The 26,347-nt window shown below is 36.3% G+C and overlaps 1 protein-coding gene across 4 annotated transcripts in view; it reads left to right on the top strand.

Annotated features, from left to right (window-relative positions):
- CREB5 (cAMP responsive element binding protein 5) overlaps positions 1 to 26,347 on the top strand; it is a 257,480-nt gene that overhangs the window by 149,636 nt on the left and 81,497 nt on the right. The window contains exon 1 of one of the 4 annotated variants that reach the window (XM_072412477.1): positions 21,983 to 22,057. The exons of the other annotated variants lie outside the window; for them this stretch is intronic. Within the exon in view, the coding sequence (XP_072268578.1) occupies positions 22,047 to 22,057 (11 nt within the window). The 5' untranslated portion in view covers positions 21,983 to 22,046. Of the gene's footprint in view, positions 1 to 21,982; positions 22,058 to 26,347 lie in introns of those variants that run through there. 4 annotated transcript variants of the gene reach the window in all.

Genomic DNA, 26,347 nt, shown 5'->3' with positions numbered 1-26,347 from the left:
ATATATATATATATATATATATATATTGGTAGTTCTCCAAGAGTACTCTGCCTTGCTTTAGATACTCGTCTCTTGTATCTGGCATTGGACAATGCAACACTTCTATGCTATGTTCTGTGATTTAAAGTGGACTTGTCAGGATAGAAAAATGGAAGCTGTCATTGCTGTCTTTTTTAAATGCTTTAAAGTTGCTTAACAAGCATGCATTCAGTGACATTTAAAAAGACTGATGTCCAAAAAGCTTGTTAAGGGTCATTGACCTACTAAGTAGTGAAACAAGAATCCAAATGACAGCCTCACATTCTGCATTCTTTAAGCAAGCTTTATCAATGGCAGGCTCCATATTTCGATCTCACAGGCCCCCTTTAAATATATAGGTTGCTTCTATGAGTAGAAAAGTAAACCAGTGGATACAGATATGTAGAAGGATTTATTGTATACCCTCAAGTGTTGCTGAAAATGTGTATCAGAATTAAACTTAACTGTTTGCGGCGTGCTTCCCTTTAATGTGACTACAGATATAATGTGTACATTGACATCTAGCCAACATCTTATTTACTCTTGAGAAAGCAGTAAAACAGAGCCCATTAATGCTCATACTGTCAGCAAAGGAGATTTTCGCCTGTCACTCATCTCCACTCTTTGAACTGTATGGAATAAACCATAACTGTTTAAATATTTTTGTGACATGATAGATGGTTCTCCTCCTGACAGCAGAAATATACTTCACTCACATACACATCCAAGCAGCTGCTACTCTGTAAGACCAAAAGGCGATTTTCTCATGCACCGCTGTCTCAGCTAAAAACTATTATAATTCACAAACTCTTTTTTTTCTTAAGTACATCTATATATGAGTCTATGCCAATTATGTAAACCAAAAATAAATGGTACCTTAGGTGAACTTTTTATGTGCATATAGATTTATATATTGAATGTTCTATACACGTAGCAATGCTCTTTTACAAATATAACTAACAATGCTATAAAATATATATAAAATATTTGCATGATTTAACCTATATACAAACAATATAAATTTGAAGATAAAAGTTAAAAAATGTCTAAAAGAAAATGAGCCCATTAGTGCTTCAACCAGGGTCCTGTGGAGCATTCCTCCAGAGGCTGCTAGCTAGGGGTTCCTTGAGCCATGAGAAATCTGTGCCACTCAGATCAGTTTAACTGGCACCAATGATCTTTTTGGCATTCTGTAATGATGGCATTTCTCTCAATAGCCAGCAATGTAAGAGGCATTCTTCTGTCGACCAAGCTAATGTACTGTGATCTGTGGATATAGTAATTATAGCAGATACTATATAACAGATATAAAGCTTTATAACTGCAATGTAGATCTATTACATGCCTCCCTGCCCATCTCACCAGATTTGGAGTGATATTTGGTAATGTCATTGATGTGCTGTTCACTGTTCTCCTTGCTGGAGGCTCTGGTTAGAGGAAACAAACAACTGTCCCTTATAATTTTGACCCAGTGCAAAACAAGGCATGTCCAGTATTGAATAAAAATCAGTTTACAGAAGTCTACAGCCAATACTGATGACCGGTCCTCTGTCAGCATTTATTGGCATACATTCCTGATATGTATTTCCCCTTCAATTGCCCATAGGCATAAAAAAAAATGGAAAGTGAATGCTTTAGAGTTTATAGCATCAGAAACAAGGGGCTGAATCACCAATCTAGGATTGGTTCATTTGGATGAATGTCAGTAATTTCACAGTGGTGGCAGGCAGTGTAGTCCATTTAAGAGCAAGATTTTCTACCTGCCGCACTAAAATCTCTCTCCGACATATCATTTGAGGGTGGACAAGAGAGCAGCAGGATGACATAGACCTTCTCTATCTGTAGTCAGTGCATAAAGTACTCACATATTTCTCACTGATTTTGGTGGTTGGTGCTACCACCCACCTGGAATGACTATGTCTGTTAAATTGACTATAAATGGCCAAATATGTTGCTAATGGAGCCACCTACAATTAACATAGACAAAACTCTGCAAAGAAGAAAAAAACTGCCTGCTCACTTATGACTGTCCTTCTTGACAAACCTTTGTGTCCAAAAACAAACATGTATAACAGTCTGAAGCACTCCCACAATCACAATCAAGGAAGTGATTCCAGAGGGGTAAGTATAAGGCTGTTTTACATGACTCTGCCATTGTCCATATGTTTCTAGCTGCAGTCATCCATGTGGTATCCATAAGAAAAGATCTACTATTGTCAGACTGCAGTAAAACCTGAAGCTAATATAATTTAAATTAAATATTAGAAAAAAAATTAAATTGCCATAATAAAATAAATATAAATAACATTTTATGCACCTATAGTGGGTATATGTAAAGTTTTATGTGCATTTAAATTTTAAAAATGTTAAAAAACAGAGATGTACCATACGTTTATGAAAAAGTAAAATGAGAACCATTTACAGTTTCTGATAATTCATACTTTAGGACTTGATAGGGTTACAGCTGGGCATTCTGCCTACATATTAACCATAGAACCTCCGCCTTGCCACCCACACATGTAGGTCACAAAATAAATCATCTAATTTGACTGAGTGTGACCAAAATCTCGGATGTTAACTGACACCCAGGACTGGAACTTGTGAAATAATTTCCTATGAAAGACCCAGCAGACAGAGTTGACATCATGAGTGTTAGCATCCAATAGGCTAACAAAGACCCTGCTTTACCAGTATGATCCCAGGATTGTGGCTTCAGAGATGTTAGACTGTCAGAAATGGAGCCAGACAAAGGTTCTTCCTGCTAAACAAAAGGATGTAGATCTCAAGTGACACTTTCCTTGACAGGCAGACACCTCCGAAGTACAAGGACAAGTCTGTTCTGCTCCCAGAACTTCTAATGTGTCATATTGAACTAGTTCATAGAGAATCTTATCTGTAGAGTTCTTCTTTTATCTGCAAAAATAATAAATATTCTGCTGTATTTACATTATCTTGTAAAAGCAAAAACCCAGATAGAAAACAACATAAACTTTGTATACTGGATGTTCAAAAAGGATACATTAATATTCTATGCATAAACATAAAGTACTGATAAGCAATTTATGGTTGTCTGACTAGTGATTTTTCTTTTTTACCTGATACACTCATACACAGTATCACTCAAAAAATTTAAAACTCAATAATGCTGGACTATCTAGTTAATAGGACTAGCCAACCCAACAGTCTGACTTCAAGTCAAGGGTCTTACCATTTAGCAAATGCAAAAAAATAAATTTTCCAATAGATTTAGTGATTTTGCCATACGTTTGGCTATTATATAGTAATTATATTAAGTTTGAAAAAACTGTGAACACTTCTGTTCATGGATTTTAAACTTCTTTTGAATTCCTTTACACGTATTACACGTAAACATCTGGTACCATGCTGACTCAACACAGCAGAGATTAAACATGTTTGCCTTTGTATGCAATTAATAAATACTAATTAAAAAGTTTATAAAAAAACTTTTGTCTCAAGGCACATCCAAAGTGCATGTCATCTTTGGTATTCTTGATCACATAACAGTTGTGCCCTCTTCTAACCAAAGAACTCACGTTCAAGTTCAAAGATTATATTATTGTTATTCTTTCTTGGTTTTCCTGCATAATCAAATATCTTCATGTGGTCAGAATGTAAAGGATACCAAGCACTTTGCAGTCAGCAATGCTAAGAGAAATCTGTATATTTTATTGGAAACTTTGAGTTTCTTTGAGTTTGAGAGATTTTTTTACTTGCTGCTTTTTAAAGTAGAAAACAACATAAACCGATATGTAGTTATGTAAATCTGGATCCGACATTAATTTATAAATTGAGGAATAATTCAAATTTTAAACTGGAACCTCAAAAAGCAAATTTTAGGAACATTAAAAAGGTAATTGTACTTTTTTGTCTTGAAATGCCCCTGTAAAAAAGTTTGCTTTTCTTGGTATGTGAATGTGCCTAGGCACTGCCATGTATATAGCCTTATACCTATGTATTTTTAGTGTCAAGTTTAAAGAATGTATGCCAAAGCTAAGGGATATGCCTTTATAGACCACAGCCAGTATAGATCACTAAGTCACTTTCAGACCCACAGTATAAAACTCCATAGTGCTCAGCAAACTGCTGGTGGTACTGTGGCCGGAAAAAGCAAATTGCACCAAGAGCAACCAGATTTGCACGCATTTGTGGCACAAATCTTTAAGCAGTCTGAAGCCACCTGCAAAAAATGGTTCCCAACCGCTCCCCTTCACTTTAAATAGGGCAGTTGGGACTGCGGATGAGCTCACAGCGGGTCTGAAATTACCCTAAATATTTTCGACTCTAATGCCTTTATTTTTTATGCATTTCTTTAAAGGATACTTATTTATGATAGAAGTATAGTCTTTGCTTTAAAACCATTTTTAAGAAATAATTGATCACTATAATCAAGGATACTAAAGTGTTCCATCTTCGATGTGAACAGTTCATCTTTGATCTAAATAGGAGCCATCTGTCTGTTCTTTACATTTCATGGAGCTCCAAGTTACAGTTACAGCAGGAATTGCGGTGTTCTTACTGTTGCATCTACTACAAGGAAACAAAACCGAACAGCAAAAATATTTATCTAGTCTGAGATTGTAATAATTTGTTGTTAGTGTAGTGAAGTTGTTTTGGTTAAGCGTTCAGTGAATCAGCATGCCAGGTTTGACCCAGACTGGGAAATATCAGGTGTAGATTTATAAGCATGTAGCGGCGTGTTTCAGATGTTTTAATTTGTTTTCACATTGTGGTGTTTTTTACCAGAGAAGATTTAAGTTAAAGAAAGAAAATCTAGCATTGTAGTACAAAGCTTTACTGTGAACAAAAACTTTTATCTTGATTCATCATTCTACAGTACATAGTTCTAGAAGGCCTGGTGTTTGTCTATATGTTCCATGACAAACTGTGGCAATGGTGGTTATCTAATGTTCATGCCCTAACATTACTCCCATGCAGTCTTAATTGGTGCAATCTCATTTTGTAATTGTGTCTGTATGCTCTCAGACACCAACTGGTGCGAGAGTTACATGCACATCCTGTAATATAGTTTTCTGGTTCATGGAGACTTCTTTTAGCATTGTATTAGTTCTTGGTCTGAACTTGCTGAAGCAGCCAGTCCTAGACACATTGTTATTATTATTATTATTATTATTATTATTATTATTAATAATAATATTATTAAACAGTGTTTATTTTGCGCCAACATGTTACGCAGCACTGTGCATTAAATAAGGGTTGCAAATGACAGACATATACAGACAGTGGCACAGGAGGAGGAGAGGACCTTGCCCAGAGGAGCTTACAATCCAAGAGGTGGAGGAAGTAGCACACTGGCAGTCAATTGAAATCTAAACTAATTCTATTTTTTCTGCTACAGTGAAATAATTGCATTCAAATAATTTGGCTATTTTTTTAAATCCTTTGCTCGGCCTATAGGCATCCACAATTTTCTTTCAAGGAGCCTTGATCACAGCATTCTACTGCATGCTCAACCACACTCTCATCTGCTGCCATTCAACTGAATAGAAAAGCTAGAGATCCGTTCTGTACACGCATTTGCAGATGAAAGTGAAAAGTTTCTTCTTGCTGTGCAGTTGCTTTTTCGGGGAAGAACCGCATTCAACAGCATGACAAAGCAGTTCTTAAACTCTGCGGCTGACACTGCAAAAACCGCATAGTAGTTGAATTGGGGGAGTTAGGAGCCGCTAAGTTTTGACAGAACATCTAAAGAGGACCTAGGAGAGATATTTTATTCCTTGGTAGGATAATGACATCACACACATTATTAGCACAGAGAACACTCGGCCCTTGATATCTGAGGTGTACAGACAGGTTACAGAAGCACACTACCTAAGGATGTTTATTAATATTGGCATTTAATCATGAACACCTGCATTTAATATAACGGATGATGATAAATGTAGGGCTGTACTAACTAACTATGACCAATCTGCATTTTCATTAATTTTGAATAGGAGGATGAATACATCACGGCTTTGTTATGAGTCACATTTTTAGTTCTATCAATTTTATCTGTATGAACTAACATTTGCATGTTCAAATATGGAACAAAATGCTACTTACCTTTTCACGTACCTGTATTTATACTCATCCTGTAATTATTAATTCTTATATATGAGCCAGGGTCTGCCATACTGAACGGCATTACTGATGGTAATGGGACATTAGAAACATGACTCAGTGAAAGTGCAGCTACAAGACGTTTCTGTTCCTTGTCATGCTGCACTTTGATCCTAACCCCTGGTAACAATATAAAGTATGTTTTAAACTCTCTTGTGGTCTTCCCTACGCATTGCAAACCACATGAATATTTAATTTTCTTCACAACATATTTAGAGACAAACGTAATTCCTTGTGTTGACCGTGTTTTAGCCTCATCATGTGGTGTCTGAAAAAATGTTCAAAGCTGATCTCAATGAATGTTAAGCAGTGTAAACATATAGAATTTACTCACTCGGATTCTCTGAAAAGATTCTGATGAGGTAATGGGAAGCCACAGTTCTCCCCAGGAGCATGCACATTCAGGCTGATAAAATGTACCCATCACCTACACAAAGTAGAAGTAGAAGTAAGTAGTGGAGTGCATTGCATGATTGTGTGACTTTAATAGGACTTTTCCAAAAAAATGGAAAAAATTACCAAACATGTGTTCTTTATTGTTCTGCTAATGTATTAATTAGGACACTCTTCTAATAGTATGACAACATACAAGGTGACAATAGCATGGCTTCTTATTGGCTGACTGTTTGCCTACTTGGGGTGGTGAGATCTGAAGCACCAGATTGAAAATGATCTGCCCTAAGGCTGTATACACACGTCAAATCTTTGTTGCCCTACACAAATGGTCATGCCCGCCTTGGGCAAAATCTTGCATGTGTACAGCGCCCTCCTCCACTCATGTCACTAATCCCGCATGGCAGTTGATGAATGACCGATTGGGAATGACATCCCAGAGGAAAGCACAACAGGGTGCTGCTCGCTTGTCCTCCACCCACCCCTCGGCACAAAACAGAACATTGCTGTGCGTACAGTGCTTGTTGATTCTTCTGTCAATGGAAATGATCACGAAAGATCGTTTCCAATGACAGCAATTTTATGTGTGTACCCAATCTACACATGGATTTAGTCAGGGAACCCGAACTGAGAACATCAAAACACAGGATAACTGAGAATATTGATCAGAAAAAAAAACACAAATCTGTGTTTTTTGCCAAATCAATATCTTGTTGCAGTGCTGCAATACAATACTAATAGGTTTGGTGATAAGAAAGTAAATAGGGTCCTTCAGGGATTTATTAGTGGTGGAGAATAGGGTAAAGTTTATGGTAGGTTAGGGATAAAGGTCAGGGTTGTTTAAAAGTAAGTTTAGGGTGAAGGGCTATGGTGCTGGTTTAAGTTGTATTTAAACTCAAGTACACCAACCATCGGGAAATACGTAGAATGATTCCCAATCATGCAATGACCATGGAAGTCAGCCATGGTGATCACTTAAGTTTGTTTACAGTCAAACCAGCAGACTTAGCTGACACCGTCTCTCATAAACAAACTCTAAATTTATATTTGCTCTCAGCACCAAAATCCCCATGATCCATTTGCAGCCGAAATCCATCCTGGCACTGAACAACATTTCACATAAATAAATGGTATAAATAGTATAACACGGCCATTGGCTTTTAAAAAAAAGAAAAGTAAAGAACACACACTTGCACCTTTGTCAATAATACTGCATTGAGTAGTATGCTTATAGTAACAAATGATTTAATACATCTAATTAGGCAGCATGGTGGCTCAGAAGTTAGCACTCTGGCCTTTGCAGCTCTAGTTCCCAGGTTCAAATCTCAGCCAGAACAATATCTATATGGAGTTTGCAGGTTTTCCCCATATTTCTGTGGGTTACCTCTGGGTACTCCAGTTTCCTCCCACATTCCAAAAATATGCATTTAGGTTGGTTGGCTTCCCCCTAAAATTGACTGTAGACTATATTAAAGACATATGAGTATGGTAGGGGCATTAGATTGTGTGCCCCTTTGAGGGACAGCTAGTGTCATGACTATGTAATAATAATCTAATTGGGAGTGTATCACATTCTTATCAATACTTGTAGAATGTTGAATATAGTAGAATGTATACAGCTGCAACACTCAGAAAAACATGAATAATATTCTCTGTAATGTACATTTCTGGCAACATGTAAATCAATGCATGTAAACAGTCCCTTTAGCTATATTTTAGGATTCATACACCTGTTATACAATGAGTTGTGAATGTTTTATTGTTGGTGATTGTACTTGTCCACTCATAATTTTCCCCCTGCTGAGCACACAACTAGAGATAACTAAAGAAATATAACACAAATACATAAAAAGTTGCATATTTCACCCTGGCATTTAAAATGCTTTTGCATGTTGACATTCAACACTGAAAAGGTTTTGGCAATGTTTTCAATCTGTATATTGAATTAATCCATTAAAAGTAATGTGATGCATATCATATTGAAATTCTTCAGTTTTCTAGTCTTGTCCTGTTTAGAGGCTGGTATTGATTGTTTTTTGGTGTGCTATACTTGAGTAAAAAGAAAGCATATTCATAACAAAAAGATGGCATTAGGAGGCCTGCTTATAAAAGGGAGAACAGGGTATTCACAGAAAAAAGCCATATGCATGTTATATAAATAGCACCATTTTTTAGTTCGTCCCCATGTATAAAAAAAATTGTTTAGATAAAAAGCTTACTGCTTTCCTGCCTGAATGCCCATTTTTTAATTTAGGTAATGTATTGGGAAAGAATATGGAAGTTTGTCAACATGCGGGATTAGTATAATACCAGCCCCGCTAATCACAACAAAAATTCAAGACAATATATAGAGGGGCTTTTCTGGCATGCATTTATAGTTTTCTGTATTTGAAAATTTATTTGACAACATTAGTAACAACTAAAAAAAAATATTAAAATCAAAATTATTTCTTGGCCAACTTGGCACTATACAAAGTATTCCTACTGCACCGTAAGAGAACTTCAGTGGTAAACTGGTCCAATATGTGATCACAGTCGTCTTTGTACCCGACACTTTTCACCATAAGAGCTTCCTCGTGGGTAATTGTGACATTCGAAACAGGCTATATTATATACTAGATTGTAGTTCACCAACAAAAAACAGGGGCATCTATAATACAATGCATACCTTTTCGCTTGGCCACATAAATCACAAATTAATGCATTTCAAGGGATAGATAACCCAGACCCCCTTCTTTAACGGCTGAGCTCACAACAGCCATATTGTGTGTGTGCGTTAGAGCTGTTGAAAAGAGCTAACAATTGTAGGTTGTGATCTTTTATTCTTTTATAAATATTATTACTGTTTTTCCTAAGTTTGTCATTGGTTCACGTCCCCACTTTTCATGGCCTTTTTTTGACACCCACGGATAACAAGATCCGCCCTCAATAGTCTTCACTGGAGCTTGTTGCAAAGATTGTGAACTCTGAGCAAGATTTGTGAAACTGTTCACAAACTCAACCCAGGCAGATTCATCACCCCTAATCATAGAAATTGTTTATGGACATGGAGTAATTTTTTGTACATTAGACAGTACACTCATAGTCATTGTACTGCTCCAATAATATAAAACTTTCTCCAAACTTTTCTGTACTGGTGAAGGTGGGACACCCAAGTTGATTGAAGATTGAATAAAAGCATATGGGAATGCAGTGGTCTGTAACCGGAGGGTTCAATGGAAACAATTTACAGAAATGTTTTTAAGAAACCACCTGGATGGTCGATTTGGTTGAAAAAAGGAAGAGATGTTTCTTTTCTGAATAAAATGTAATAGTGAGCTCTTGTTTCTCCTGCATGTGAGAGTGATTAGGGTTTATTTAAGCCTGAAATCATCTCCCCAGTGTATTGCTTGAGAATTTCTTTTTCCCTATGTCCTGAAAGGGCACGTTATTCATTTGTGCCGTACTGGCTGTAATGTATTTGAGTGACTACAGAACTTGCTGCACCTGCTGCCAAAAGCATACATATCATAAAGACCTTTGATGGGCAACCTATTGTCAAGCAACACAACCCACAAAGTCATACAAGCTAATGCTGGGACTTGTAGTTAATTTTTTTTACCGAATACAGCTGCCCTTGTTTGATGTATAGTGCATCGTAATAAGGCAATCTGCATAGCAAGCTGAAATTTGATGGGTTGATAAAAGTTATTGTACTTTGCCCCTAATAAATGTTTTTCTATTGTTCTACCATTAATTAGCCTTATTGTCCCTAGGTTTTTAAAAACAACCTTAAAAAAATTAAATTTTTTTAATGTTACCCAAAAATTCCAACCAAAGTTTCCATTTAAATATTCATTTAAGTGAAAGCTTTCACTACCATGGACTTTGCATTATCTAATCAGCTGGGTTCAGTAGGGAGGCTGGACATATTGTGTGCTATTATAAGCATTTCTAATGTGGATAAGTACAAAGTTGTGTTTTAAAAAAAAAAGTTTTTCAGAAGGTGCCAAATGCTTTACCTCTGTGTGTGACTTGGAAAAGCATTCATCTGGACCTCGGTATATTGACACTACTAAGAATTCCTAATGGGGACAGAAAGAACAATGAAAATGTCAAAGGCATCCTTACTCCTCACCAGTTTATAGATATCTAAAAAGAAGAACAAAGAAGTACCCAAATAAATCTGCCTTTATTCTAACTTCCTAACTGTAATACTTTGCCCAAGGACCTGGTGTAGGTAGTCAACGTAGTAGTGTTAAGTAGTCACGTAGGCACATGTCTGCCGGGATGAATGGCTGTGGTTGTCTCTGGATAAAATCTGACATATTTAAAGCAGTCCCCCATTTTCCATAATCTGCCCTTGCGGATTGATAATTTACTAATCAGGAACAACTGGTATGCTATCCTATGCAGAAGGGCACAGCAGGGTGCCACTGGTTCATGTCCTCCCTTCCCTCCACATAGAACAGTACTGTGTGTACAGCACTCATTTGTTTATCTGTCACTGGAGTCAATTACAAAATGTTTCCAGTAATAATAATCTGATGTCTATCTGACATGGCTTAACATTCAGGATTTTCTGATAGAGCGAGGAGCAGTGGTGTTGCTCCTTTTTTCCTAATCACAGGCTGGGGCAGGTTCCTGACCAAACTATACAGCTTAACTGCACTGAAAATAATTAGGTCAGGGGCAGGACAGTGTTGTGTTTTATGTATTCCTTTATCCAAAGTCCAGAACAATAAAATTAGAAATCTATTGCTAGGTTGCACTGCTTACATATTTATGTATTTTAATTGTTTTTGAAGTATTTGCTTGGTTTTAGTTTGTAACTTGTATATGTGTTTGTTTTTATGAAAACATTTCTTGTACCACTGATTGTGCACAATCTGTAATCAGGGATTTCACTGCCTTTTTATTCTTTTTCATTATCCCATGTGCCACCTCAATGCTAAACTCCTCAGTGACATTTTGAACTTGAGTTACACCAAGCAGCTGCTGTGCCTGGTCACTATTCCATAGGGAAGTGAAATAAAAATGTGATAGTCCCCCTGCACTTTGTGACTTTGTGGAGATGCAGCTGGATTGGAATTCTAGATTGCATTTATGAATACTTGATGTGATTAGCTGCAAGCCCCTTCTAGTGTGACAACATGGCACTGTAGACAAAACAGGCGTTTTAATTGACTAAAAGTTCCTTAAATGCAGGATATTGCTTATCATTTACTGGTGACAAAATAAATGAGCAAAGTATGTCTTCCTGAGTTCATGGTAAATAGACTGATTTACAGACTTTTGTTTACTGCAAAGGCTTGCAGACTGCCCATGTTGCAGGTTTTCTTGGATGCTAAAAATAATTAAACTTACATGAAAAATTCCAGCACAAAATAAATATACTTTTTTTTTTGAATGGATACATTAATGATGACAAAAAATTATGGTTCTTCATCATATTAAGGCGTTACATGACTACACACTGTATATATAAACATAAAAGCAGTCTTATTGGTTACACATTCTGTTTTTATGCTGTATACAAAAACAAAATGTTTCTAGATTGACAGCTAGGGCTCTATTCATAAAGCAAGGAATCTGCCATTCCCTCAATCATTCCCTGAAACACATGGACCTGGAAGACTCCCACCAGGGAACGTTTGAGGGAATCACTGATTCACTGTTTTAAAAAAGAACCCCTAATGTTACTTAATATTACCATTGGCTGTAGGTACAATTTTCACTGACCAGACCGGTAGAATACAAACCTCATAAGAACCTCATAAGTTACACAGCAAAAATGAAAATACTTTTTTTTATGTATTGTAAGGCTAAAAGTGGAATATAGACACACCAATATAGACACACCAACCATAGACACACCAAATATAGACTCACCAACCATAGACGCACCAACCATAGACACACCAAATATAGACTCACCAACCATAGACCACCAACCATAGACACACCAAATATAGACTCACCAACCATAGACGCACCAACCATAGACACATCAATGATCATTTGGTGGCACTTGGTTAGCATTCTGGCCAGCACAAGGTTCCAAGTTTGAATCTTGGCCAGGACACTATCTGGATGGAATTTGCAGGTTCTCCCTGAGTTTGCATGGATTTAGTCCAAGTACTCTGGTTTCTTCCCAAAACCATGCAGTTAGGTTAATTGGCTTCCCCCTAAATTGACCTTAGACAGTAATAATGATAAATGACTGATGTAGGGACATTAGATTGTGAGCCCCTTTGAGGGACAGCTAGTGACATGTCTATGGACTTTGTGAACTGCTGTGTAATATGTTAGTCCTATATAAATGCTGTGTAATATTAACAAGTCATTTTCTCTAAAATAACAAAGATATAGCTAGGCTTTCTGTAATCTGTTTAACAAACTGGACCTGAATTCTTTATCTTTTGGGTTTTTGTGAGCCCTGTCATCATCAACCAAAGACAGCAGTAGGTCCAGGAGCTAATTTAATCACTGAGCATGTTTTCAATATTATGTTTATATATTTTTATATATACACATTTGTATTATGTTTTTTTCCTTTCCCAATGATAAAGTTGTATTTTTCTCACAATGGCATTGTAAAAGTGAACAGGTTCTGACTAGGGAAAACCAGCGAATGGATAGATATTTGTAGTCAGGTTTCAGAACTGGACACTCAATAATTTACTCTATCTTTATCGGGTATCATTCTGAACATAATCTTGTATTATATGGTACTGTATCAAGCAACAAATGGCATCATAGGAAATATGTATATAATATGTTTACGCAAACTTTCTTTAAAGTACACATATTCATACTGACAGTATTTTAAGAGCTAAGATAGGAGTGATTAAAAGTCAAATATTTCCTATATATTGAACTACAATAAAAAGCAGAAAGAAGAAAAAAGGATGGATAGTGTTATAATATTTATTCTGGTTGCTCTGCCAGTCTTCAATGCAATGATTAGATAGTTTGACCGTTAAATAGTAAGTAGGTTTCTGCCTTTTTAAATTTCATTACAAATTCAAATACACAACTTAACTAATCATGATTGAATTCATTATACCTAAAATCTTTTTTAGCAAGCTCTGCTGCCAATGTTTTGTTTTTTATCCTTTAAATTGTAAATGTGACTGGAGGTGGCACATGAGGTCACCCATAGATCTTGCTGGTTTTAGAGACTTGACTAGCAATAAAAGCTAAGAGTGCCTCTTCTGTTGTATTTCACTGAGTTATAGCGCTAAATTCTCCAGAAAGAGCCTTTCTCCTGGTGAAATATTGGCTTAATAAATTACATTTAATAACCACAATGAAGGCGCCAAGTTTTGTCTTTGTTGTATAATTCAGCAACATGTCAATGTTGATTTTTATTCATGATAAATTAAATAAGGTCAGCAGGCGAGCCCAGATAAAAATTAAGTATTCTGACAGTACTAACACCTGTATTATTTAGAACTTGAATAGAATATGCAGCTATTTTAACCATTGGACTGCCTGCAATTAGGACATTTTCCAGTTCTGGTAAATTCAGTAAAATAAAAGTTAAGTTATGTAAGGACAACTCTGAATTCACAAATAAATAACAATGATACATGTTCAGCAATGTTCCTAGTGCAGTACAATCGGATGAGTGTATAAAAGTCAGGATTAAGAAAAATGCGTGTGTTATTATTACTATTAATAATAAACAGGATTTATATAGCGCCAACTTATTACGCAGCGCTGTACATTAAAGTTGCAAATGACAGACAGATACAGACAGTGACACAGGAGGAGGAAAGGACCCTCTCCAGAAGAGCTTACAATCTAGGAGGTGTGGGAAGTATCACACAATAGGATGGGAGATATGTAGTAGTGAGAAGTAGTGGTGGTTTCAAAAGACAGAAGAAGACGAGTGGGCAAGTTTAGAAAAATGGGTTTTGAGTTCTCTTTTAAATGAGCAGAAAGTAGGAGCAAGCCGAACAGGACGAGGTGTTAAGTTGTAGCTGTTGTATTTCTGCTACAACTTTGGGTAATAAACTAAAATCCAGCCTGAACTTGTCTTCAGGCTCAAAAAAGTGGAAAAATGTCAGAAACACTTTTTTATGGTAATACTTTCCTATTGGGTAAGATTTACCCTTCTGGTTTATTTGACATGCATTATACATAATAGCATGTGAACGAAATTCCACCATACCTTGGCTTGCACACAAATTAAAACCTTTTTTGTTTAGTTTAAAAAAAAATCCTTTTTAGGCTTTCTATTGTAGCTTCTGTCCTCATTAAATTTGCCCTCACTTCCTGTCCAGGGGGTGGGTGTTACACAGAACAGGAAGTGAAAAGGGCACTCTCACCAAAGAGGACACAGGCAACCGATTCCAGAGGTGAGAAGTACAAACTGGACCTGATTTACTAATGCTCTCCAAACCTGGAGAAGATAGACTATCAAGGGTGAATCTGGGTGATTTGGCAAACCTGGAGACCTTTGATACATCAGGCCCATTAAGAAGTATCCTGACAATGTTTAATACATAGAATTTCTCCCATGTGTCTTTTGTCTCATTGCTATGAAGTCTAAGGAGGTGTGGAGTGAGATGTTGCTACAGTATTGCTCCATGTTTCATGGGAAAGCAAAGACTTGGCTCTACCAGGATAGTCACCTCCATTCACAGATAAGTCAGTAATGGGGAGAACATCAGGTGTAGGGATAGCACAGGAAATACTGGTGACTAAAGTATGGAAATTGAGAATCGTGGAGCAATAAGTGAAGGTTTTAGATTTTTGTATTTGCACGTGTGCCAAGAGCAGACCTGCACATTTGGATACCACAAATGACAAGGTTAAAGTGTTTGAATTTCAATGAGATGACCCCCACTGACACACACATACATAGTGTCCATGTACAAATTTGTGTCCCTATCTGCTTGCAGACTTCTGCACAATGAAAGATTTAGGTTATATATGTCTGTTTATACTAAAACCTGGAATTGCTTCCCATATATCACAACTGAATTTTTTTGGTAAAGTGTGATGCTAATTTACAGCTAAGTTATAACTTCACGCTTATTCCAATATTCCTAGTGTAGGCCTGATTTATTAAAGCTTTCTAAGGTTGGAGACAATACATTTCCATCAGTAAAGCTGGGTGATCCAGCAAACCTGGAATGGATTTCTTTAAAGGTATTATCAAATATTTTGAATCCTGGACCAAATCCATTCCAGTTTTTATCACTGATGAAGTCACTGATGAAAATGTATCCTCTCCAGCCTTGGGGAGCTTTAATAAATCAGGTCCTATGTTTCAAATGTGCTCACCGTGCTCTTACCTGCCATTCTGGGTCCTAGGTTCAAATCCTGGCCAGGACACTATCAGAAAAGAGTTTGCATGTTCTCCTCATATCTCCCTTAGGCACTCCCCAGGTTTTCCCTACTCCTCCAAAAACATGTAGTTAGGTTAATAGTCTCCCCCAAAAAATTGTCCTTTGGATTTGTGAAAAATAAAAAGCATACCAGCAAAGACTGCTGGCTTCCTGGCCTCATACAGACACATGAAAATAATAATAAATAAAACTAATTTAAAAAATATTAAAAACAATATATTCTCTGTAAGAATTAATCATTGAAAACAATTAAGTAATACAGGTATGTAACACAGAAATTCATTTATTTTGTGTTATTGGTAAACTGCTACACTGACAAGACTATGAATTATATTATCACAACCAGGTTCAGTTCACTAAATAATATTTTTCATTTATTACTGAGCATGTTTTATCATCTGCTCTGGTCATATAATGACGTTATCTAGTTATTTGAAGTTAATTACTCAGACCTGTATTAAATACAAATCAGTCACCAGTGAGAAATGAATCCACCCAAATGTGTTTCAGTCACCATAGATAAAATATACAGCGGCGCCAGCCATAATGATAGCCATTCACCTTACATCTCTTACCCTTATATCTCCAAGACTTTAAATTACCCAGCATGGCAAGTGTATCTGCTACACAAATCTACAAGGGGGCATCACCTGGCAATAAACTTCACGTCTGTACCCTGGAGTGGACTTTACTACGCTTTTACAATTTCTTAATTGAATTAGACATGTCTTCTCAGAAAGACAGGCAAGCAGAAGGAATGGGATCTAGCTATTCTTTATGGCCGTGTCACAGCGTTGGAGTCTGGACCTCCTCAGAGACCTTGTTTAATCATATCAATAACATTTCAGAAACTGGAGATTTATCATTGTCTAATAGGACAGCTGAAGCATGCACTAACGTACATGGTTAAATGCTTCTTCTGCACTGGTTACAAGCTGAGAACTTGAAGATAAATGTAACATTAAGCATTTTATGTTATTTTGTTGTCATGTTCATTTTACAGTGATTTTCTTTATTTGCATATTATTGTTGAAGGTTTGGAGGGTGTCCAAAGATTAAATCACTCACTGGAACCAGTGATATGCAAACCATGTTTTCTAGCTCTGATTATTTGCTACAGCTACTATGTGTTTGTGTCACTATATTTGGGGGATTTTTCCTTATTTTATAACTTGGTAAATGCAGTAGCAAGATTCCTTTTTGATCATTTAGGAGTTTAGGCAAGACTTGTGGCTAGTAGCTCTGTACATAGGATACCCAATATAGAAAAAAGAAGGCCAGTGGGTAACAGATTTGAAATAATATGTTTATATAACTGTGTAGCTGTACAATTAAGTAGACATTGAAATGGAAATGTTTTTTTGCCAGGCACTTTCTTTTCTTGGCATAAATGAGGGTCCTTATTTGCAGTATTGTGGGCAGATGGCTCAGATGTTAACACCCTGGCCTTTGCAGCACTAGGTCCCAGGTTCAAATCTTGGCCAGGACATTATCTGCATGGAGTTTGCAAGTTCTGCCAGTGTTTGTGTGGGTTTCCTCCCACCCTCCAAAACGTCAACATATTCCAAAAACATGCAGTTAGGTTATTTGGCTTCCCCCTAAAATGGACCTTAGACTGTATTAAAGACACATGACTATGGTAGGGACATTGGATTGTGAGCCGCTTTGAGGAAAAGCTAGTGACGTGACTTGTAAAGTGCTGTGTAATATGTTGGCGCTATATAAATACTGTGCAATTAATATAATAACAATATTATGCCTCCATAGGCACACCTGAACAATGGCAACTTTTTGTACAAGTTTTTCCTCTTATGTCATGTGATTATATTAGTTAAAGGTGAAGCTAGAATTCTGTATTGGAGTTCACATGCTGTCTGCAGTGTATGCAGAGCTACCCTACAACTATACAGTTCACAAGAAAAAAGAAAGGAAAGATGCCTGTTTCAACTGATCACTACAGGACATAGGGATCAAAGGATGGAACCACAGCTTGTGGCAGGGGGCACAAAAATTCAACATTTACAGTAGTGTTAAAGGTTGAAGAGGCTGGAAGGCTGAAGCAGAAGGGAGGTGGGCTGCTTTTTAATGTCAGACGTACCTAAATATAAAACATGGTTTTTATAGCTCTATACAAGTTAATATGAAAAATAAATGACTCCCTGAGCATTGGCTTATCCATTGGGTTATTACAAGGTTTCAGTCAAACAACACACAGCTTCAAAGCAAACACCATGCATCGTTCGCTGTCTAATAAAGCTCACCTATAGTGCTCTAGGAATCCTTTGTCATGTATTAAATGTTTTTTATAATACAATGATTGTATATGGCTAGTAAAAACTAGATCTAAAACATCAGTTTAAAGTCTTATAAACAAAAAAAGAACAGTAGTATTTTTCTCATTACAAACACTCACATTTTTATCTGCACTAGCACTGCACATTTCCTCTGTATTAGTATTTATACATTTTTTAATAGAGAATGCTTTTTTAAAAACTTAAAGTAGTACCAGAGTTGGTGACATTTGGTAGTAATGTCCTCAAACCACCTGACTACCAAGGGCAGAATCTTTCACCTACCTGGCGATACTCAGACAGGAAACCTATGCTGAAGGAGAGCAGAACATTGAATTGTTATTTGTGACATTGGCTAGTGTCTGCTCACTGTACCCAGCTGACATTCCTAAATCCAAATCCATCACACACACAGCTATATACAAGGAAATTATATTCTGTGTATTTTACTTACATCCATGTGGGTAGGATCACATTGCTGTGCCAAGTGAGACCACAGTGTGAATGAAATTACACTAATGGAATAAAAATCAATCATTTTTGAATTGCTTCAATAATTTTATTTACCTACTTGATTAAGAGGAAAAGATGGCATACATGAGAGGTAATGCTGGAGTGACATGATCCTCACCGATGATTTATAGCTCTTACACGGTTCCACTGGAATATGGAAAAAAGAACGCTATAAAAGTCATTATGCATATGTATTCAAAGTCTTTAAAGGGAAACTCTGTTTTGTTAAGAAAAAAAATGCGGTTCAGTTATAAAAATAAAAAAGTGTTTTGGAAGCTTGACTACAGATTTGTACCCATTCCTATGTGGCTAGAAACATATTCATTCATATCACTTCTGCCTTCCTGTGTTCTGAAAAACCTCCTAATTCCTGTGTTTACACAGATCGATGGTGAACTAGTAAACTCTTTCCTCTACAAGTTCACAAGTAGTAACAGGGAGGGAAAAAGAAATAAAATCTCCCCAGCTTTGTTACAGACATCAATAAAAACTGTTAATGTATGTGCTTGTAACTATCCAAAACTAAAAAACTTTTACTGGTGGGGTTTTAAAAAAAATACATTTTTTGAAAAGTGTTTTGGAATCATAGCTATTGGACCTTTATTTAATTGGCAGCAAATAAGGAATAAACCTTAAAGTGTATTTCTGTTCAGAAACAAATATTACTTTTGCAGTTTACCATACCATTATAGTATATCCTTTTTTTTCATGTGTTTTATGTTTAGTCCTCAAACTTATTTGTTCATCCTGCCAGTGAAATCAATAAAAACCTAACTTGTAATAAGGTGACAACTTTGAAGCATCCATTTGGAATTTACCTGCAGGGTTGTCCCACTCTAAAAAGCATTTCTTGTATGAGACTACAGAACCGTGTGCTGACATAGCTGGCATCTTTACATCACTACTCGGTACATTCCAAGCTCTTCACACAATAGTGCATAGTGTATGTGTATGCTTTAGTGTATGTCAAGTCCACTTCTCCACCCCTCCAATTGACAGCAGGCAGATCTGGCGGATTTATTTTTGGCTCAAGTAGACCAGAAGTGAGAGGAAAGTGGTGGTCCAGCCTCACAGGTACAGCAAGGGTAAGAAGCAAGTGTACTATGATAGATTGAGAATTTGTAACGTAGTGCAATTTGAATTGTGTAATGGGTGATGGGTGGATCTTTTTTTTTTTTTTTTTACTATATATATATATATATATATATATATATATATATATATATATATAGTAAGATGTAGTACACTTCACACACAGCAAGCACTTAATTCTTGTATTCTTTTATAGCCATTTATTGTCATTGCATTCTTGTTATTCTGTGTAGAATCTGAAATAAAAGCCAAAGAAATGTGTTGTTAAACTTTATTACAACAATCTGTATATTTGAAAAGAGAGAAGTTTAAAAATATGATTGAGCTTTCACAGTTTTAATCCACAGAACATAGTTTACTGCCTATGGCATACTTCGAAACTTCTGAATTCCTACATTCGTAACTTTTTGGAGACAACTGCCAAATCTGAAGTTTGGATTTTCAATGTTATGCTGTGGGTCTGAATTTCTTTTTATGTGCTTTATAAAACAATTAAATCTCAGCATTGTACCAATTACATTTTTCCTGTTTATATTTTTTTGTTGACTAAGATATTTTCAAAGCTAGAATGAAAAAAACGAGTAATGCGTGTTTAGTAACCAGTATAAAGTTGTGGGCAATAATGGCATAAAGCACTCTCTATTATGAACATATATGATTGGTGTTCCCCAAGGTTCAGTCCTTGGACCGGTCCTCTTTTCTCTGTACACCTCCTCTCTCGGTAGTCTCATATCCTCCTTTGGCTTAAAGTACCACCTGTATGCTGATGACACCCAAATTTATCTGTCCACCCCTGACCTGTCTCCCTCAGTCCTGGATAAGGTCTCATGCTGCCTGTCAGCCATCTCATCATGGATGTCTGACCGATTCCTGAAACTCAACCTGGATAAAACAGAACTCATCATCATCCCCCCCTCAAAATCTAAATCTCCCCCTGACATACATCTAACTGTTAACAACACTGTTATTCGGCCCTCCCCCCAGGCACGTTGTCTTGGTGTCACCTTTGACTCGGCCCTCTCATTCACCCCCCATATTCAGAACATTTCCAGGTCCTGTCACTTTCAGCTACGCAACATCTCCAAAATACGCCCCTACCTGTCCCCTGAGACCACCAAACTCCTTGTACATGCTCTTATCATCTCCCGTCTGGACTACTGTAACATCCTTCTCGCTGGTATTCCACTAACCCGACTCTCTCCTCTACAATCTATTATGAATGCTGCAGCCAGACTCATCCATCCTTCCCTCCGCTCCTCTTCCGCTGCATCTCTTTGTAGTTCTCTCCATTGGCTTCCTTTTCACCTTAGAATCAAATTTAAGCTCCTGTGCTTTGCCTTCAAATCCCTACACAGTTATTGTCCCACTTACATCTCTGACATGGTTAAAAAATACTCCCCCTGCCGCTCTCTCCGCTCCTCCAATGACATACTACTGACTTCCTCACTCATAACCTCATCACACGCAAGGATACAAGACTTCTCTAGAGCTGCTCCAACTCTCTGGAATGGTCTTCCTCGTCCTATTCGGCTTGCTCCTACTTTCTGCTCATTTAAAAGAGCACTCAAAACCCATTTTTTCAAACTTGCCTACCCGGCTTCTTCTGTCATTTGAAACCATCACTACTTCCCACACTACATATCTCCCATCCTTTTGTGTGAAATTTCCCCACCTACTAGATTGTAAGCTCTTCGGGGCAGGGTCCTCTCCTCCTGTATCACTGTCTGTATTAGTCTGTCATTTGCAATCCCTATTTAATGTACAGCACTGCGTAATATGTTGGCGCTATATAAATCCTGTTTAATAATAATAATAATAATAATAATAATATGATGTTTTCTTATATGTGAGTGACAGGTCATATAGTGTGATGGTCTTGACAGCTGTTTGGCATTCTTGACTTGGTACTGTTTCTCTGGATGTTTATCCTGTTTCCAATGGCAGTTGCACCACCAAGTTTGGAACTTCGCCTTGGGCTGTTTTGGTTACATTTAAGTTTTTTTTGTTGCAGCTCTGCCAGATTTAATTGGTGACTTCACCAGCATTGAGCTAAAATGAGAAGGAGGGGTGGTGTGCACAGAGAGAGAGAGTGAGAGAGGGAGAGAGAGAGGGCCAGAGCATTACATCACCATCTGGAGGGGAATCAAATGGGAAGGATATGACTCACACAGGCTAGTTAAGCTTTGGCTCTGGTTCTACATACACTCATTCCAGGGCTCTCGTGTTCTTCGCCTCAGCAGGGAATACAGAATCAGTGATGTCCATGAGGTTAGTTGCTCATTTTTCACTTTTTTTTTAAATTATGATTTTTTTCATCTATCAGAATATTTAATGCATGCATTTTAAAACAGCAGGGACACTTGTCAGTGTACTTTCCTAGAAGTTTTATTAAGTAACAACTCAAAGAGTTAGTAGTGTTTAGTGCTGATCAGTGTAGCTAAGAACTTGTGATTGCAGTGTGCATTCCACTACATAGATGAGTAGTCATTAGTGGGTTAATGAGCTAGTACCAATGCTTTGTCAGTGATGTAATGTTGGCTCAGCAGCCCAGTTAAGTAATGTGAGAGTGAAAGAGGTCATCGTTACAAAGTAGTTACCTGTTCTCCTGGGGGCCATAGTTTATTATCAGTATCTTGAACATGAACTGGCTTTAGCCTGCCATCACTAATTATTCGCAGACTCCTTTTATCTGTTATTAAGAAAAGCCATGTTGTATAGTTGGTTTGGAAAAAAGAGAGAATATGGTGATATTATCACAGCTGCAAATTATTTTCTGCAAGTACTGAGAATAATAAATTGTTCAAAAGTTGTGCACCTTATCCCCATGTCAAAGAGGGGAGAAGGTGAAAGTTTAACTAGTTAATCGAAAAATGAGCTTTCTGCAAAAGGGCTCAAGATTGTTCTCATTTATTAATAGAGATCCTGAGAGTTCTGTAATCTTACAATGACAATGTGTGATCAGATTTCCACTGGCGGCTTAGTTTGCACTAACTTCCTTGTTTTATTCCAACACTTTTCAAACTGAACAGAAAGTTTTCTTGTACTAAACAAAGGCTCACCTGAGCATGGAGAAGTCTTGTAATGTACAGACCCTGAATACTACAGCTTATTATTATCATTATCCCTAATCGCTTGCTATAATCAAAGCTTATTATTATCACGATCTTTCTCCAGGGGAATGCAGCGGATCATACATTTTAATCAGTAGATCATTTTGTTTTTTTAATGTAAGTTTTTATTCAAGTTTTTAACATAAGATCATTTTGTTTTTTTGACAATGGTAAAATATTGTAACATTTACTTGATTGAAACAAAATAATATAACATTTGCAATAATGATCTGTAGTATCATAGAGAAAAGATTTAAAAGGCATGACAGCTGCTGATTTCCCACCGCTGTTTATTCAACAATGACAGTGTGAGTTGTGAAGTGTAAAAAAGGATTTGTATAGTCTTATTTGTTTTACATCTTGCTTTAGATGCCACAGATTCTTTGTTTTGTTATACTGATATCTAGTCCAGTGATTGTAAAAATGGTTTAGGTCTGTGGAAAAGTAATATTGTATACTATGTTGGGAAATTGGGACCATCACTGCACCTTGAAGACTTAACCCTTGTAGAAATGAACAGGTTAATCTCCAGCAGAGCTACATAAAACTTGTTGTAACTGGCAGAAAGACAACCCTGTGTCTTATATTCCCGTTGATCAGGTTTTCTTTTTTCTTTTTGCTGCACGTTTCAGTAATTTTATGTAAAGAAGTCAGTGTAAAAGTGTCATTCAAAGAGAATGCTCACCAGCTAACAGCAAATGGGGATAAGGCAGTGTTGTGTTTTAAATCCAGTAAAGTGGTTTATGCAGACAGTGGCTGGATTCCACAAAGCTCATCTGTGAGATGTCTTGCTGGCCTGACAAGAGCACAACTTGTAGAGAAGGGGATGTATTGACAGACAGGCAAGCTGTTTCATTCATTTCTGGTCCTGATCTTATAGCCATTGTCTGCTGCTGAGCTAAAGTGTGTGATCTGCAAGGCAGGACTTGCTTGACTGTTGCTTTTGTTGTTTATAATAGATTTACTAATTAGATTAATTGATACATAATCCCAAAGGATTGTAATAAACTAAAGCTAGCCATACACAATGCAATATTTTTGATCAACTACATGAAAATGGAAATTAGATCAGAAATTCAAACTGTTCCATTTGGTATTATTATACAGCATTTATATAGCGCTGACATATTACACAGCGCTTTACAAAGTCCATAATCATGTCACTAGCTGTGTGGGCTCACAATCTAATGTATTTATCATCATATTTACAAATAATATTTGGCCTATATATTATTCTATTTTACAAAAATAGAAATCTGGTTTAGATACGTTTTGTTTATGTTACGATTGTTGATTGGATATACCAGTAACAGTAAGTCGATCATAGTTAGCATTAACTTATTCATTCATATATCAATTTTTATTAAACAAGTCTATGTTGCATTGAATACATGTAGATTTTTTTTGTATATCGATTAAAAAAATTGAGAAAAAAAATCATAGTTTATAACCTATCACTAGGCAAAACTGTGACCCCAGACAAAGATATGATGGGATGAAATCTCTGTAAATGGAATGATTTGCATGTTATGGTATTGTTGATGTTGTGTAACAAATTTACGTTTTATAATACACTTCCTTTTAACTAATGTACTAATCAGTGCCTATTTTATCATACATTAGCAAACCCGTGGCAAGCACACAATTAATTTAATACATAAATGAATAAACTTAAAAAAAACTTAAATTGTAGAAGCGACTTCAGGTTTGCTGAGCCGCCCTAAAATATTCTGTCTATACAGTCTGTAATATTGAAAGAATACTTTGTCCTTCCGGTACATGTCAGTCATATTGTATGTATAAATACATGTGATCAGTACTGGACCACAGAAAAAAAGTGAGAGAATACTACAGGAAGCAAACGGCTTCACATTGAAATGATAAGGCCTGGATAAAGGTAATGTATAAGAAATAATAAGACCTGCTTTTTATGTCTGAGGCCTACAGTAAAGGATATTTCAGGAAAATGGATAGAAATATGATATATGAAAAATATATTTTTATATGCAGATTTACATAAAACACAGTTTAGCAAGTTTTATGTTCATATTTAGTAATATTGTTTTATGTAATGTAGGGGAATTTAGATGTATGTAACATAAGCATAAAAAACGATGTAGGATATGTTGTGATTCACCAAACTGATCTAGTCAAAAACATTTCCTAGTGCTGTGCTTTTAGTTTTGAGGGAACACAGAATAATGTAGATTGCATAGGATAACATTTATTTTACAAAGGAGCAGAGCAAATATGCAAGTATTATGTATTAGAAAGGGATTTCTCTCTTTTCTTTAAATCTTAATTTTTTATGAATATATCCTAAAAGTTCTATATATATGTCACTTGTTTGGGTTGAACTCTTCCTTCAATGATTGGACAGTGGGATCCAAGCTTTTCTATGCACCACTTAGACTTTTGTGTAAGTTCCCGTCCCACCACTAGGAGGCCTGAGGCTTTGTCACTGATGGATGGCAGTGCCTATGGTGTGATTTCAGCACTGATTACATTATATCAGTCAGAAATGTAGATATGTTGTTTATACAAGCTGAGTAAATTCGTTCTATATATAGCTGAGATAAGCTTTTACAACCCAGGTCCAACAACCAGACTTGTTGTATTATTCTAAAAAACTGTTGATGAAGATATCGAAGAAAGTGTTTCTGTATATGTAATAATGCTGCAAATAAATGTATTTCTGAATATTTTAGCACTTACAGAGACTAATCTTCCTCCAGGACATCGTCTTGTTTTCTATTATCTCAACAGGTTCAGAGTAACGTATTTTTATAAATTGCCCTTAACCTGATTGGTTATTTGAATAGTGTGAACCCAGGCTAGGGTGAAAATGATTCCCTTAGTAGTCAATATCATTTACACTATATACAGCAAGTTATGCTAAAGGTAAAGTGATACACCTATATGCATTGGTAATTGTTAATAAGAGTTAGGCTCAGTTGAAAACATACATTTTTAATCACATATTTATTTATGTGTAAAAAAAAGAGTATATGATCAAAATATGTAAACTGTAAAAAGTACCCAAATAATTATAAACAGCTAAAAAAGTTAAATTTATATAATTTCAAATGCATTTTAGAGCAACATACCGGTAGTATTAAAAGTCGCTACATTTAAATAAATCACACATGATTAGCCTATTTTTTTTTGTACATGGTACAGACATTCAAATATTCATATATACAGCCACTCATATGACACATCTGATGGGTAATCTAATAATTTTTTTTTATCTGATCAAATGTAATAAACTTACTTTTAGAGATGGATGTCACATTTAATGCCCCTAGGCCTTTTGAACTCTCTATTTCTATTTATTGTACAGCTCTACGTAATATGTTGGCGCTATATCAATCCCGTTTATTAATTATATTATTAATAATAATAATAGTATCACCTAGCCATGTACCTGTGGTCAGAGATTTTTGTG

This window comes from Pyxicephalus adspersus, chromosome 5 (assembly GCF_032062135.1).
Source record: "Pyxicephalus adspersus chromosome 5, UCB_Pads_2.0, whole genome shotgun sequence".
In the NCBI taxonomy this organism is placed as follows: Eukaryota; Metazoa; Chordata; class Amphibia; order Anura; family Pyxicephalidae; genus Pyxicephalus; species Pyxicephalus adspersus.
The sequence above is the reverse complement of the archived record's forward strand: the minus strand, read 5'-3'. Positions and strand labels throughout refer to the sequence as shown.